This window comes from Manacus candei, unplaced genomic scaffold (genome assembly GCF_025592945.1).
Source record: "Manacus candei isolate 608988 ecotype Guabito, Panama unplaced genomic scaffold, ASM2559294v1 h1tg000005l, whole genome shotgun sequence".
NCBI classification, from domain to species: Eukaryota; Metazoa; Chordata; class Aves; order Passeriformes; family Pipridae; genus Manacus; species Manacus candei.
The window spans coordinates 117,857-132,986 of NW_026138053.1; the positions used below are offsets into that span (position 1 = coordinate 117,857).

A 15,130-nucleotide genomic window follows, 5' to 3' on the forward strand; every position below is an offset into this window, starting at 1 on the left:
TCTGCCATACCTCAGCTCCCCAGGATTTCTGAAAAGCAGCAGCTTCTCCTGGGCAGGTGGCCCAGTGCCCAGCCCTCACCCACACTCCACCCCAGCCATTCTTTGACAGGGTGGAGTCACTTTCACAACAGAAGCCTTGACACACTTCCTGCCCTGAGCACTGCTCTACCAAAACACTTGGAAACAATCTGCCATCTGCTTCATCAGCACACAGCTATCACTCTCCCCCCCAACACACAAACCTGCTACACCAGCTGCTTCTCCCAGCCCTGCCTCCAACCACACTGGGTAGGACCAAGCACCTGGAACAGCTTCTGTGTACAATGAGCCAAGAAAACAAGAGGACAGAGCCATTTCTCCTTCTGCCTGTTTATTTGTGATAGAAGAGCAGCCCAATCTGACAGGGCCTGGCTCCTTCACCTCATCCTCAAGGCCATCAGCATGTTTTGGTTACAGCCAGAGCAGGTGACAGGCACCAGGCCCAGGAGAGCTGCTGCACTGCCCTGCTGTAGGGCAGAGTACACCTTCCAGGCCCAGCCAGATCCAAAGAGGCAAGAGGTGCTCACTGTTACACCACAGCAGGGCATGCTACAACCACCCTCTGCTGTGTTCATGCTAGGCCAGAGCAGGGCTGGTCCCAAGCAGCAGAGCCCAGGAGCTGATTCTAAGGGGCACTTATTGCTCAAGTCTTGAATTTACAAGAATGGAAATGGTCCAAGACTAGGCTGAGCTTGGTCTCCCCCACTCTGGAGCAAGCCACCAGCTGCCATAGAGGATCAGCTAAGTGTGGCTAAAGCACACACTGAGTACCCAGCCCAGGCACAGAAAGGCAGAGCAACCTGGGCTTATCACGTGGGGGAAGCCTTTCAGGATGTCACAGCCCCTGCTATGTACTAGGCACAGGGCATGTGTACTGTACTGGGCAGGTCTGGGCCCTCAAGTCCCATATGCACTGCCCCTACATTCTCCACAGCCACACCTGGGCACAGATGTGCCAGAGCAGGACCCCCAGCTGGGCACACAGGGACATGCAGCACTGTGGCATGGAACAAAGTGGCACAAGGCATTGTAGAGCAGGAGCACTCACACTTGAGCTGGCAGTGGCAAGCAGCCAGGGACAAATCTGCTCATCCACACAGGCTCTTGTGAGACAGGGAAGAGGAGAGGGCACCAGGACAGGAAGTGGTCTCTTCTTTTGGTCCTACTCAGAAGGAAATGGCCCCTAGGCAGAAGGGCCAGATGTAGGCACTTGGGGGAAGTTCCTTTGGAAACACTGGAATGGGACTGCAGCCCCACAGTTGTGATGCAGGCAGCTGCCTCTCTGCTCAGCAACACTGAGAAACAGCACAAGCCCTCCCAGGAGCAGGAGAAGTGGCCCATGGCTGCTCAGAGCAGAGGGGCTGGGCATGCAGACAGAGGACAGCAGGGCTGGGCACAGGGGTACAACAGTCTGTAGGCACTTGACTTGGCTAGTGGCACCCAGGAACAGAGGGACAGGTCCCAGCTGCCTCTGCCCCGGGGCTCTCATTGGCTCTGGGAGCGCTTTGCCCTCTAGTTGGCTTTGACCTTGCCATTGGTGACAGTGCCATTTTCATGGATGCTGCTGCCGTTGTGCTGGGCTGCTTGTTGAGCCACCCTGGGCAACCGTTTGCCCTTGGTGTAGGACTGGTACCAAAAGTTGGAGAAGAGGATGAAGAAGATGGTCCCATAAATCCAGATAAGGTGGATGAAGATGGGGAACTGGTACTGGCAGTTGGGCATGAAGTAATACTGGGAGATGTGGACGGAGACAATCACAAACTGTGCCTGGGAGCAAGGCAGAGCAAAAACAAGTTATCCATGGGTCAGGGAACCCACTAGAGACCTTATTTCTATATGAAACCCACAGGCTCCTTTCCCACTCTGAAGCAAAGGTCCTTATGGTGAGGCACAGTCAGCAGCAGCTGGAAGAGGCAGGCACAAGTCTCAGGGCAGCATGTGCCTCTCACCCTCCCAACAAGGCTGCAGCCCAGGGGCAGCAGGCTGAGCAGCACAATAACCAGGCTGCTAGAAGCTCAGAGTGATATACTACAGAGGAGACAACTGCAGCTGCTGGCAGCACCTTTCAAATGTACAAGGGCTGGCCTGTCCCTCACAACAACAACTGCAGTACATGCTCTGCTCCACTGCACAGACTCACCAGCTGGATGGCCGTGATGTGTTTCTTCCACCACAGGTACTTCTGAAAGGCAGGTCCTGCTGCTGAGAGCCCGTAGTAGAAGTACATGACAACGTGCACCATGGAATTGATCATGGCATGGAATGAGCCCATTCCCCCTGTTAAGACAGACTTCCATTAGTGCAGGTCAATACTCCACAGCAATCAGCACTACAGGGAGCTCCTAAGAGCCCAGCAGGGCCAAAAACCCCTTCTCAGCATGCCAGGGTAACCCCACTCTTTCCCCCAAGCCATGCACCCAGACAGTTTCCATCTTACCTGGACCAAACTTTGCTCCCCACCACCAGCTCCACGGCAGAACAGAGTGGTGGAAAAGGTGCAGGAACGTGACCTGCTCATTCTTCTTCCGCAGGACAAAGATCACCTGCAATGAAAGCCCAACAGCATCAAGGACCTGCAGTCCTGTGAGCAGCTAGAGCAGGCTGGGCCACTAATTCAGTGTCTGATCCCAGGGATGCTTCCCCCCCCCTCCATGCTCACTGCCATCACTCTAGGTCACCTCACAGCTTCCAGAGCTGTAGCATGCCAAGAGAGGCCTCAGCAATATCCCAGAGTGGCCCCTTTGGCAGTGATGCCAAACAGAAGCACCACCAGGTCAGACTGGAAGGGCTGCAAAAGCACCTACCCCCAAGTGCAGTGGGCCTTAACTCCCTGCCCAGCAAGTGAGGACAAGGCCTTCCCAGCAACTCACTCACCGTGTCCGTCAGTTCGATGAACTTGGAGAAAACAAAGAGCCAAGCAACACTGACCATCTGTAACAGAACAGGTTAACATTAGAGACCCACCTCAGCCTGAACATGTCCAGTGACCAAAGGTCTTCACACAGTAACCCCAGGGTGCAACCAAGAGCCAGAGCCTGCAAATCCTCTGTCTCGGGAGAGGCAGGCGGCTGTGACCCTGCTTTCCAAACAGAAGCACGAAAGGCCATTCTCACCAGGAGAGGGATGAGAACTCACCCTGAGGGCCTTGGGGTCCTGCGAGAAGTCCACAGGGTCACATCGCCAGGTGTACCCAGTAAGCCACCCTGCCATCAGGAACTGCAACAAGAGCATCACTGGGGTGAGGCCCAACACATCACCCACTGCATGTCAAGCTCTGCACAGAAGGGCAGGGAACAGCCTGAAAAAGGGCTCCCCATCACCCATGCAGCCTGCACACACTGCTTTATCCATGCTAGACCACGCTGCCGACAACTCACCTCATAGACTATGTAAAGTGAGAGTCCCACCAGAAAGAAGTTGTATAGCACCATGAACTTCTTCAGATTTAAAGGCTTCCTGTTGGCCATTAGCCGGGGACCCAAGGATAGGACAAAGTAGACATATCCCAGAAGGATGCCCATCACAAGGAATGGGGACTGCATCAGTGGATAATCAGCGATGCGGGGGTCTGCGGAAAGAGCCAGGGTGCAGAGCAGTTAGTCCTCACCCCAACCTGCTGCCAGCAATGCCACTGCCAGAGGGGAGGCAAGGACATGGCAATCCTGTTCTCCTAGGACAGGAGTGCAGGTAGGGAAGCAGTCTGGGAGCAGAGGCTGGTGAAGACAGCCAGACTCAGCAGGGCATAGCCTGAAGCCACACTACAGGGCAGCCTGGAGATCCACAAGTGCCCCAGAAGAACTTGCACGGGCACTGAGGCAAGACAGCCTCATAAGAGGCAGCACAAAAACCCCAGAGGTGCATCTGTGTAAGGGTGGAGGGAGAATGCAGCCAGACTCGGACTGCTTCAGGGATGACAGACCATCCCCACAGTGCCCGTGGCAGTAAGGCACTACCTGACTCTGGGCAGAGCCAAACACTCACCTGCTTTCTTCATGAAGTCCTGATACATGGTCACAATCCCCTCCATGGTGGTGGCAGTATCTCTGTGGAAAGAGGCAGAGCAGATCAGGCAGCTGTTTTCCCAGGAGGGCAGGCTGCAGAGCACAGCCCTGCAGATCAGCAAATTTCAAGCACAGCTTCAGAGAAACAATCATGTGTATCTGGCCAGCGCTGCTCTCAGCTGATCGCACACCAGCATCCACTTTCCAGCTGAGCCACATGCCCCACACTTCTCGCTGAGCCTGGTCCTGTTTCCCCAGCTCTGCTGGGCACCTCATCGTCCACCACCAGCAGTCCTTCCAAGGCAAGATCCCAACGTTACAAGACAGCTAGGAAAGCTTCCAACTTCAGCACTGTATCTCCAGTTCCTTAATCTTGCTCCTGCTGTACAGGCTCAAGTATTATCACTCACAGCCACCATGACATTGCCCCCAGCCCTGGCACCCATACCCACTCAGCACACTGCTCTGCCTGACCCTGGTGCAAGGTCTCCAAGGGAGATGTGGAGCTGGCCCACACCCTCCACAGAGCAGTGCCTCTATAACCAACTTTGGGCTCCTGCCCCCTGATCCCCCCCACAGAAGCAGCATACCATCCCTGGCAGACCCACTGCATGAGGAAGGAAAGCCAGGGGTTCAGAAACAAACATCACTTTCTGGTGTCAAAGTTCCTGATTTCACATCCTTGCAAAAAACCCTCTAACAAGAAACTACTATCACATAACCCAGTACCTCAGAGGGCGCATCCTGCTTGGCAATGGCATTTCCACTCCCCTTCCAGATAGCAGAAAGCCACAAGAAAAGGACAGGCTGCAGGGAGAGGAACTGGCACTCCCCACACTTGGTGAGTCTCACTAGGAGCACACACCAGTGATCCAGGCAGATGCTCTCCAGAAAAGCAGGAAGGGCCCAAGCTCTTACTGCTGCAGGCAAGATTGAAACATCCTCACCCATTTCCCTGTACTCCCCAACCTCTCCCCAGCCCACAGGACACCAGAGCAGCAGGAAGAGAGGCAGAGCACAGGCACAGCCTCACCTGACTCACCCACCTGTGAGGGAGGCATTCCCCACAGCTGCTACCAGACACTCCACCTACCCCTTCCACCAGGAAGGCACACAGGAATCACTGCCCACACACGGGCCTGGGGAAATGGGTGCCCAGCCCAGTCTCCCCAGGAGGTATATTGCTGCCACCACCAGGAATCACACAGCCTCCTCCCAACCATAAGGCTGAAGCCAGAGCAGCCTTCTTCCCAGTTAGGTCTCAGCTGGGAGTATTCAGCAGCCACCGCCACCTCAAGCCCTCACCAGCCAGCACCAGTATCGCTCCTTCAGCTTCACTGCAAGAGTCAGAGCTCAAAGTCCTCTTTGCTCGAGGTAGGATGGCAGCAGACAACCTGTGCAGTGCTACCAAGCACCTACATGACAGGCACTGCTGGCAGTAATCCTCATAGGGGCCCAGCACACACTGTTCTGGCTCACTATAGTATTCCCTACCATCTTGGAGGCAGCTGCAGCAATAGGACAAAGCCCACTCAGGACTGATCCCCACACCTCAGGGACATCAGGAGCAAAACAGATTCTCACCCTCCCAATCCAAGGTTTCGAGGGGTTTAATACCAAGCAATACTCACTGGTAGTATCACTGTGATACTAGTAATATTTAAAGTCCTGGACACTGCCAAGATAATCCACTGTCCACATGCAGCAAAGGCCAGCAAGAAGTGCAGCAGGAGCTATGGCATCCTTGAGAGCCACTCACAGCTGCAGCTGTGGGAAATGCAGTAAGTACAAGTCCTGAAAGTTGCTGAGCTTCATGTTGCTTTAATGGCTAAAAGCAAGCTCCAAACTTGTCTGTCTAGTTTCAGCTCTCAACCACTACATACAGCTACACCTTTATTTGCTAGATTGAGGAGCCCTAAAGAGTCAGCTCCCAGCAGAGGTACCTCACTATTCAAGCTCTGTGTTTATCTTATCAAGGTGAATGAGTCAGCCTTACTACAGGTCCAGGGCAGAGACAAAAATCCTGCAGAGTACTTGCCTGTTTTGGGCAGGCTAGGATGAGGAGATAGTATCAGTCACCTTTGAGCTCCAAGCTGCATCTCACACTGCAGGGAAACACTCCAGCTCAGGCACTACAGATCACTTTGCTGACTTTGATGCCACCAAGGCTCTAGTACAACAGGCCAACTAGAACCCCAGCTCAGAACAATTCGGGGTCCATGACAGCTAACTACCCAAGCAGTGGGAGAAGCCCATTTCAATCCAGCACTAGCACAGAAGTCCCCACCAGTGCAAACAGCAACAAGCCCCTGTTCTTGCTGTGTCTTGTGAAGGACCTCTGTCACTGCTACAGCCACATGTGCCACAGGAAGATGGGAGGCATTGGACTTGTCCTGAACACAGACTCTGGGCAAGCACCAAGACTTCTACCAGGGCAGAACCAGCAGAATTATGCTACAGGCCCTTATGAAAAGGACCAGTGCATTTTCCACCGCTTCTCTAGGCAGAACAACATCCTGCTAAATTCAGCTAACAGAGCAACCACGTCTCCAGGGAAACCCAAGGTTTTCAGGTCTTTGCAAGAGCTGGCATCCATCCACACTGCCATGCTACATGGTCCTGCACCAGAGAGCAGCCCCAGTGTGCCCTGCTCAGTGAGCAGATGCAGGTATGTCTCACCCTCCTCTGTCCCACCAAGGCAGCCACTGGCCTTGGGGTGCTGACAGTTGAGCTGCCAAGGGGCAGTTGTAGGGCAGGCTCAAGGGTTACCTTCACTAAGAAGGGGGATGTGAAGTGCACTGGCCTGCCTGAGCCATGACTGCTCCATGCCAGCCTTTCTGCTGCAGGCAGGAGTTTTCCAGCACAGAGCAACAAGTGGCCGGGAACCCAAACTCCCTTCTTACGTCCCCTGTGCACAACACCAGGACTTGATGTCCCTCTGCACTTTGATAGTGGTTTACCATCCAGACAGCCATCTGCTCTTACTGTACTCCAGGCTAAACCACACTTCACACACTGCAGCAGGTGTTCACAGTTCACTGGTTTCATCTGTCCTCTCTGCACATGGGAGACACTTGCTTTCCTCTAAATCCTCCCAAATCCTGATCCTCTTAGGCAAGGAGCTGGGAGGAGATGAGGAACCCAAAGCTGAGCCTTGAAGAGCTGAAGAGAAGTCAAGCAAACAGGTCTAAGCATCCCAAATCATCAGGAACCCTAGGGGCCCAAACACACCCTGCACAATACATAGAGACCTTGCAACACATCTTCCATCTCTCAGCAACAGGGAGTCACTTCCCCATCTCAGAGAAAAAGTTCCCACTATTTGCAAACTAGAGTATCAGGCCACAATCTGTCCAGTAACCAACATCAAGGATTAAGTACTTGCTTACACCAAGCAATGTGTACACTGCATATTTCCAACAAGCTATACAGCTAATTAGTGCAACTTCAGCAACAACAGCAAGGCCCTTTATGACCAGCCCCAGTCAGACAACAGCACTGTCAGAACCATGACACTGACAGAGACCAGAGCTCAATGCAGTTAGTTTTGTTAACAGCCTTGCAGGGCACATATCTCCCCACGCAGCAACCATCTGCAAGCAACAGACTCTGCCACAGACATCCAGCATTCCTACTCCTCAGCACTCGGGTCAGAAATCAGCCCTGTAATAAGTGTGAAAGCAAGCACCCTTATCTCCCCACTAGTTTAATTAAAGGCAGCACCAAAACAGTCTGGTAGGTGGCCACAGAGCTGCCACCCCAGGGAGAGCTGGCACAGGGCCCTTGTTCAACTGGCTAAAGCAGGCCTGGCCCCTGTGGGTCTCCCAAGGGAGTAGCAGCCCTCAAAGGCCAGGAGATAATCAGTTGGCCAGATGTGAAACCAACTCACATCCCTGATCTACAAGCCAGCATCGAGGCTTGCTGCCTGATGCAGCTCTGAGCTCCACAACCTCTCAGAAGAGGCATCTTTCTCTCCCAGCTCCCCATCATAAGCACCTGCCCAGTTTTCCAGAACTCCAGAAAGTCACTGTGGTGTCCAGCAAGGCCTGCACACAGCCCCATGTGCCCATAGACTATGTCTCCCAACAGAGCTACAGGGATCTGTGGTTCAGAAGCACCTGCCAGCAGCTGCTGCTGCAGAAGAGTGGGACTGACTAAGCCAGGCTGTGGTAGCAGCAGACAGGGCTGTGTACTGCAGACACAAGGCTGGCACCTCAAGCCATTACCAAGAGCTGACAGTCACAATGTCCACAAGAAAGCTCCACAAGCTTTCTTAAGTTTGTGCACAAGAGAATCCTGCAAGATTGGGAACACAAAACCATATCTGCCCTAAACAACACACAAGCAGCAAGGTAGTTGGAGCAAGGCAAGAGAGGAAAGTAGCCCAGACAGCCATAACCTGCAAACCCTTGTTCTTTATCAACCCTGCAGTGGGATCATTGTAAGACTGAAGTTTACAGGGAAGCACAGAAAACTCAATTTGGACCTCCTCTGTCTGCCTCTGTGCCCAGGTAAAAGGGAGGTGGCCTGTAACCAGGCAGTGCACACTTGCTTCACACACAGCATCTCAGGACACCAGCACAAGCAGCAGAGAGCACTCAACAGGAGAGCTATATTCAAGTACACCTGCAGTACTGCTAATGATTTCAGCCATTCCTTGAAGACTCAGTTAAGGTAGTGTTGTCCACATACTCCTAAAGTCATGTTTTTCTCTCAAAAGAAGTCACAGCCTAAAGAGATGCCTGGCACCAACTCACAGGGCACAGAAGGCAAGTCTAGCAGGAGAGAAAGAGCTTCTGTGTTTCAAGTGCAGAAACCCATACCAACCAATTAAGCCAAAGCAGGAAAGCAGCTCTCCTCAGCTCTGAAGGCTTGGGACAGACTCTGATCAGAGTTTGAGAACAACCAGTCCCAGAACTCAGTCCACAACATAACTAGAAAGTCTGCACAGAAACTTCATGCTAGCACCACCAGATAAGTTTTCCTACTCGAATCACATCCATTTGTCACTTCCTCTGGCCCACCTACTTCATGCTGAGTGTCAAAGGCCATGGCTAACAGCCTAGTAGTGCGTGCTCTGAAGTCAATAGAGGATGTCTGTGTTCAGAGAAGGGGATGAAAACTCTCAAACCCAGGACATGTAACAGCTCTTGCAAGAGCTGCCGTTGCAACTGGTACAGGAGTCACCCTGGCTGGGTGCTGCTCCTGGCACACCGGATCCAAGTGGCACAAAGTGACCTGCCTGAAGCTGAGCAGTTTCCCCATCTTCACCAAGTGTGTGTTAATACCCTATCACTATCTCACGCTGCAGTTGTAAACCCTGAGGCCTTTGGACAGCATCCTACAAACAAATTAAGCTCTCCCCTTCCCATGCTTACTGGAAGCAGGGAAAGATTAACAGGCAAGCTCTGCAGAGCCTGAGCAGTCAGTGTGGCACCTCACAGGCTTCCAGGGAAAGGAAGACACCCATTGCATCAGGTACTGGTAATCTTGTACAAAAACCACAGCAGGTAATCAGACTTCAAGGTCCCACGAGAGCATGCATTACAGCAAAAGGTCTATATGCACAGCACAGTTTTTTCAGGGACAGCAGCTCCTCAAGCTGTTAAGAATAGGCTTACTACTTATCACATTCAATGCTGGTGGCTGCATATTCAGGGAGCTGATATCAGTAGAGATGACAGCAGGCAGGGAAAAAGCAGAGAAAAGGCAACATCAAGCAGAAAGTGTGACATAGCAAGGAGCAAAGAAACAAAGGGTGAGATACCTACACAAGTGGAAAATAAGGTATTTCCTTTCTGAGCTAACCATACTGATCTGTGTCCACTCCCTCATGCAGCACCAGATGAAGGGGGAAGCAGGTAGAGATGGCTGGGCTCCCTCTCTAAAGTGGTGGCATCCAGCAGCCCCCCAGGGTGCAGAGAGAGCACAATCAGGAAGGACAGAACTAGGCAAGTGACAGAGCAGGGCAGGCAGGACTAGATCGAGCAAGGCCAACTTCTAACACCTGCATCTAAAAACAGGTCAAGCCTTCTAAAGCCCTCCAGCAAAGGAACAGAGTACCCCGATGTGAAGGTGGGACAGGCTGTACCACAGCATTCATCACTGGGTTTCATCATTATTCAAATGCCTCAATACAAGGCTTCACCTCCATTCTCACAACAGTGGCTGTAATCATGACACAGAAATGATTACTGTGCTCTGCCCCTTTCAGGCCTGTGCGTTAATTAGACAGTCCCATCAAGACCAGATGGACATTAAAGTCTACAAAGCAAGATGCAGAAAGGAGAGACTCACAAAATCCCTCCAACAGCTTTATCTGGACTGTTTAAGAAGCCCAAGTGTGAACTCAGAGCCACTTCTCAATGAGACAAGGGGTCACTGCCTGGAACTCACCGTGACATCAGCTTTGGGCCCCTGTACCCTCCACACCAAGAAGGCAGTTCAGCCACACAATCACCTTCTAACAAGAGAACAGGATGTTTTCTGACAGTACAAGAGATGTTGGACTCCAGCACCTAGAGCCCAACAGCATAAGGCTTAGTAGAGACCACCTTTAAGAGGGTTCACAGCCATTTAAGCACAAAAAATGAAGCATGAGGCATGATGATCTCAATACAGGTATAGATGGACCCCTCAAAGTCAGGACTGTTGCTTCTACTGCTGGTCCTCTACAGACAGGGAAAGCCTCTTAGGATTAAGTAGAAATGGCATGAGTTGTAAATCTGTGTGTGTACAGAGCAAATCTATTAACAAACTATGAGAGCAAAGCTAGCTGGTCTGATCCACAGGGTAAGAGCACTCCTTGCACAGCTGGAGAACTTGCTGCCAGTGACAGCTTACCACCCTGATCCATCCCACAGGGAAGAATCAACCAGAAATTAAAAACCCCATGAGACACTAAGGGAAATCAAGAACCATCAGACCCAGTTACCACCTCCACCATCCTCAAGCCACTAAAGGCTCAGATAGTGTGCAGACACAGGGCTGTGGCAGCCACAACTTGTCATCTCTGAGCAACAGCAGCCCCACAACTCCTGCAGGGAAGAGTCCTGGCTCCTGGGGACCGTCTCCTCCCTGTAGGAGCCCAAGCTGCCTCACCTGTCTGACTGGCAAGAACCAGACTTTCCAGCCCAAGTACTCCCACCATCTGTCCAACACAAAAGCACAGAAACACAGAGCATCTCTTGGGCCATCACAGGCACCACTCCCAGTGTCTCTCTCTCTCTCTCTCCTGTGAGCTTCTCCCTAGAGGAAGGATCTCAGGTTGAGTGTTGACTGTGCTGTTACCTCAGCAGAAAAGAGGAAAGCATTCACTTGTAAGCTTCAAGGACAGTGCCAAGCCAAGTATGCGGCAATGTACCTGCTTCTGACACCAGCTTCAGAGGTTCCTCAGGATGCAAAGCTTTTCTGCACCAGGAGCAAAAGGAGACACTATGCACCTTCAATAAGCTCACTTATTTTCACCACTAATGTGTGGTGAAAGACAGCTCTAGGTCAGAGTGAGCTTTTACTCCCCTAGTTTTAACAGTACTTTCTCTCATATCACATTTCTGCCCTGAAGGACCACAGAATCCCCCCATCCAAAAGATTTTCAGGAAACAGAAGTGAGAATAAAACATAGGGCAGGACTGCAAAGGCCCAGGCTGTGTGGGTGGCATAGCTTAATCCCCACAGCGAGATGCAGCAAGTAGATGCTGCAACAGCTGGCATCATTGCTGTTGCTCATAGGAACAGGCTGTTAGCAGCAGCTCACACCCATGAGCTAGAGGGGCTTCTTAGGAAAGAGATAAGACACAGCAGTGTCAGTCAAGCCTCAAGGGCTCAGCCAGCTGTTTGACTCTCTAAGCCATCCTCAAGAAGCTGCCCAGCAAGTCTGGTGGGAAGGTCAGCTCCATCCAGCTAGGAATCTGCCCTGGCTGCATTCTGGCAGAAGAGAAGGTGGTCAATTCGGGACAGCACAGCAGGAAAGATGCCCTGCTGCACAGGCAATCCTGGCCACCAAGAGGGGAATAGATGCTCTAAGGGAATGCACTAGCAGGTAAAGCACCCGGTGTTATCCCATGCTGCCCACTGAGCACAGGAGGGGGTATTCACCCCACTTCTTCCTGCCTTTAGGACTCCAGAACCGAGGTGGTCAGTCACAGGGAAAGTATCTAACAGCTCCCCTGCAGGAAGCAGCCCAGGCACGGAGGCATAGATGTGACCCCCAAAGCTTCCCCTCCTGCTGCAATGCCTATTTATGCTGCCTCATTTAGTCTGTTATAAGATCAAAAAGAAGAAGCTTTCCCAACTGCCCTCTCGTTACAACAGAGGAACAGGCCCATGTAAGAGACCTACAGACTGTACTGCCAGTGGTTATTAAGCTTGAAGTTATCCAGCAAGTGCAGACCCTTGTGTATGGCCACACCACTGCGAGGCGAGCCCGCGACCAGGGGACTGCTGCCACCAGGAGGGTGACAGTGACCTCCTCCTCTTGCCACCGCGTTCCAGAGCGAGGGCCAGCGGGAGGCCAAGCACCTACACGAGCCGGCACTCAAAGCTGACATTGTGTCGCAGCAGCGGGGGAGGCCTGGTACTGCCACCCTGCCCGGAGGAGGAGGGAAGAGCCATCTCAATGGTTACATTGATGCCGAGGGCCGTGGACAAGAAAGCTCCCCGGCCGCCGGGGGCTGCTCTCGCCCCGCTGCAGCGAAGCCCCAGCAGACCCCAGCCCTCCTGGGCTGCCCGGCGTACCCGCAGCTCTCAGCCCGGTGCCCCCGCCGGGAGCGCCCCGCTCGGCCCCGCTGCCACCCCCGCGAGTGCCCCGGCACAGGCCCCGCCGGCCCCCCCGCCCGGGCGGCTCCCGGCCCGGCTCGGGTGTGGCGCGGCCGGGCCCGGAAGCGGGGCCGCGGCCCAGCGGGGCCTGCGCGGCCGGGAAGGGCCGCTACGGGCCCGGGGAGGCCCCGCGTGTGGGGAGGGGGCTCGGCCACCTTCCAGCGAGCCCCGCGGGCCGCTCCGCCGCCTGTGGGGCCGGCACAGCCCCGCCGAAGCGCCAACGCGGCGGTGCCGATCCCGTCCCTGAGAGGCCGCGCAGCCGCCGGTCCCTGAGCCGGGGAGCGGGAGAACCCCGGGCTCGGGCAACCGGCCGGACCCGGCACGGCCGCCGGGCACAGACCTGCCGGAGCGGGGGCCGCTGTTTGTGCCCCGGCACAGAACAGCGCCGAGGGACGGTCCTTCCACCCGGCCGGCCGGGAAAGCATCCCAACCCCGCACAGAGCGGGCGGCCCTGCCCCAGGGAGGGCAGCCGACTGCGGGAAGGGAACTAACTGCACCCTTCCCTGGCACCATGGAGGGAGCGCTGGGGCAGTGGCATCAGGCTGTGAGCCAGGGAGCACTGCAGCTCCTCACAGCGTCAGGACCCAGCTACTTTAGAAAAAGAAATACACTTCAGCAACTCAGCTTGGACTCCACTTGACTCCCTCCTTCTGACGCGGGTAGGTTCGCACACCTCTGCACTGCCACGAGGATCCACATCGCCACTACGGGCACCCCTTCACCAGGAGGGTGACAGCCTCCGCTAGTGGCAGCCGCACCCAGCGTGGTCACCCCATGTCACAACACCCACCCCACCCATCAGGCCACGGCCTCCCCCGCCGCGCTCCCCCCACGCCTGTGGTGAGGGGACACCACCCGCCTCCTCCCAGGACAGAGAGCATCCCAGCTGACGGCGACACGGACGCACACACAGCCTCCTCCAGCAGCCCCGTCAACAGGTGCCAAGCCAGCACACGGCCTCCCTGGGGCAGGGCCCACCTACCCTGGCAGCAAAGCTTCACTACCAAAGCAGCTGAACCCCCCTAAGGCCTCCCCAGCACCCTTCCGCAAACAGCCCCAAAGTCCCCCCAGTACAGCCCAACAGTCAGCCCAAACCCGCCAACCTGGGACACCTTCACCCAAACTGCCCCCTCCTAAACATCCCAAAGGACCGCTGGGGTAGCCCGGGCACCCCTGGCCCACCGCCACCGGACAGGGCTGGGCCCCGCGCCCTCCTTCCCACGTGCCCTCGACCCGATGCCCGCCCGCACTCACCGCCAGCCGCGCCCCGCTCTGCCGCCGCCACGGCCGCCCCCACCATTAAACCGAGAGGCCCCGCCCCCCTCGCCGCTGCCCATTGGCCAAGGAGGGCAGAGCTCCGCCCCCGAAGCAGCCGCGACCAATCGGCGCGGCCGCCTCGTCCCGCCCGGTCCGTGGCCGCGCCCAGGCCGGCGGTGCCGGGGCCGCGCGGGCGCCGCCTGAGGGAGAGCGGGGGGGCCGCGGGAGAGGGAAGGGCACCGGGAGGGGGAAAGGACCCGCTTTGGGCACGGGCGGGGTGGGGTGCGCAGGGCCGGCCTGAGGGCGGTGGTGACGGCGTGAGGGAGACCAGTACGGGTCCATTAGCAGGTGGCTCCTTTTCTGCCCCAGAGACACCTCAACAGCCATCGCGAGCGTTTGGAAACGCAGGACAGAAGGACACCTCGGAGACCCCGACCACGTGCTGTTTCCAGCACCGCTTCATCCTGCGGTGTCTTCACAGCCACGCCAAGCTGCATCCTAAAAAGTGGCCGGGCCTTGGCTCGTGCTCGTCTGGTCTGAAGGCGTTTTTGGAACTCACTATTCTAATTGTTAGGAATCATCTTCTCATTTCCAGCTTAATTGGATGCACGGCTGGTTAATATCCATTTGCTCCTGTGCCAACGTTGTAATTTATCTCTCATAGCTCCTGCCGTGGTGTTTACACTGCAGTGTATTTGGAGACGGCAGTCATCTCCCTCTCGGCCATTACATGGAAGACTAAACAAGTTTTTCCAGCATTTTCCTACTAGCCTGCCTGTCCCTAATGCCATGGTAGCTCTTCTGACTGGGCTGCTGCTCAAGGTTCCTCTCCTGAAAATGGGTACCAAAGCCAGACTTTGTGCTCATCTAGTAAGAATTCCCCAACTGGATACAGCCAGGGTTGCTTTTGCCCTTCTCAGTCCCATTTTGCAGTGGCAGCTCAGTGTCACTCTGTGGCTGGTTACTCCTGTGATTTATCATCTTCAGATGCTTGCAGCTCGCAAAATCCCCAAAAT

The 15,130-nt window shown here is 54.8% G+C and overlaps 1 protein-coding gene across 4 annotated transcripts; it reads right to left on the minus strand.

Moving 5' to 3' along the window:
* Window positions 1-349: 349 nt before the first annotated feature.
* On the minus strand, window positions 350-14,191 carry ELOVL1 (ELOVL fatty acid elongase 1). 4 transcript variants are annotated; one of them, XM_051795308.1, is made up of 8 exons: window positions 14,112-14,191; window positions 4,021-4,082; window positions 3,417-3,607; window positions 3,175-3,255; window positions 2,914-2,970; window positions 2,477-2,582; window positions 2,180-2,316; window positions 350-1,806 (listed from the first exon to the last, which is right to left on the minus strand). In XM_051795308.1, the coding sequence occupies exons 2-8, from the start codon at window positions 4,064-4,066 to the stop codon at window positions 1,552-1,554; spliced, it is 873 nt and encodes a 290-aa protein (XP_051651268.1). In that variant the 5' UTR covers window positions 4,067-4,082; window positions 14,112-14,191; the 3' UTR covers window positions 350-1,551. The 4 variants fall into 4 exon arrangements, with proteins under 4 accessions (XP_051651268.1, XP_051651258.1, XP_051651274.1 ...); XM_051795298.1 differs by lacking the exon at window positions 14,112-14,191 and adding an exon at window positions 13,198-13,347; XM_051795314.1 differs by lacking the exon at window positions 14,112-14,191 and adding an exon at window positions 12,777-12,801.
* Between the last annotated feature and the right edge of the window lie 939 nt (window positions 14,192-15,130).

Bases quoted from the DNA above. Each gene is read 5' to 3' on its own strand.
- ELOVL1 (XM_051795308.1), bottom strand. From the start codon at position 4,066: ATGGAGGGGATTGTGACCATGTATCAGGACTTCATGAAGAAAGCAG. The intron at 2,583-2,913 runs GTGAGTGAGTTG...CTTTCATTGCAG, and splicing joins TCATCGAACTGACGGACACG to GTGATCTTTGTCCTGCGGAA. The intron at 1,807-2,179 runs GTGAGTCTGTGC...CCTTGCTCCCAG, and splicing joins ACATCACGGCCATCCAGCTG to GCACAGTTTGTGATTGTCTC.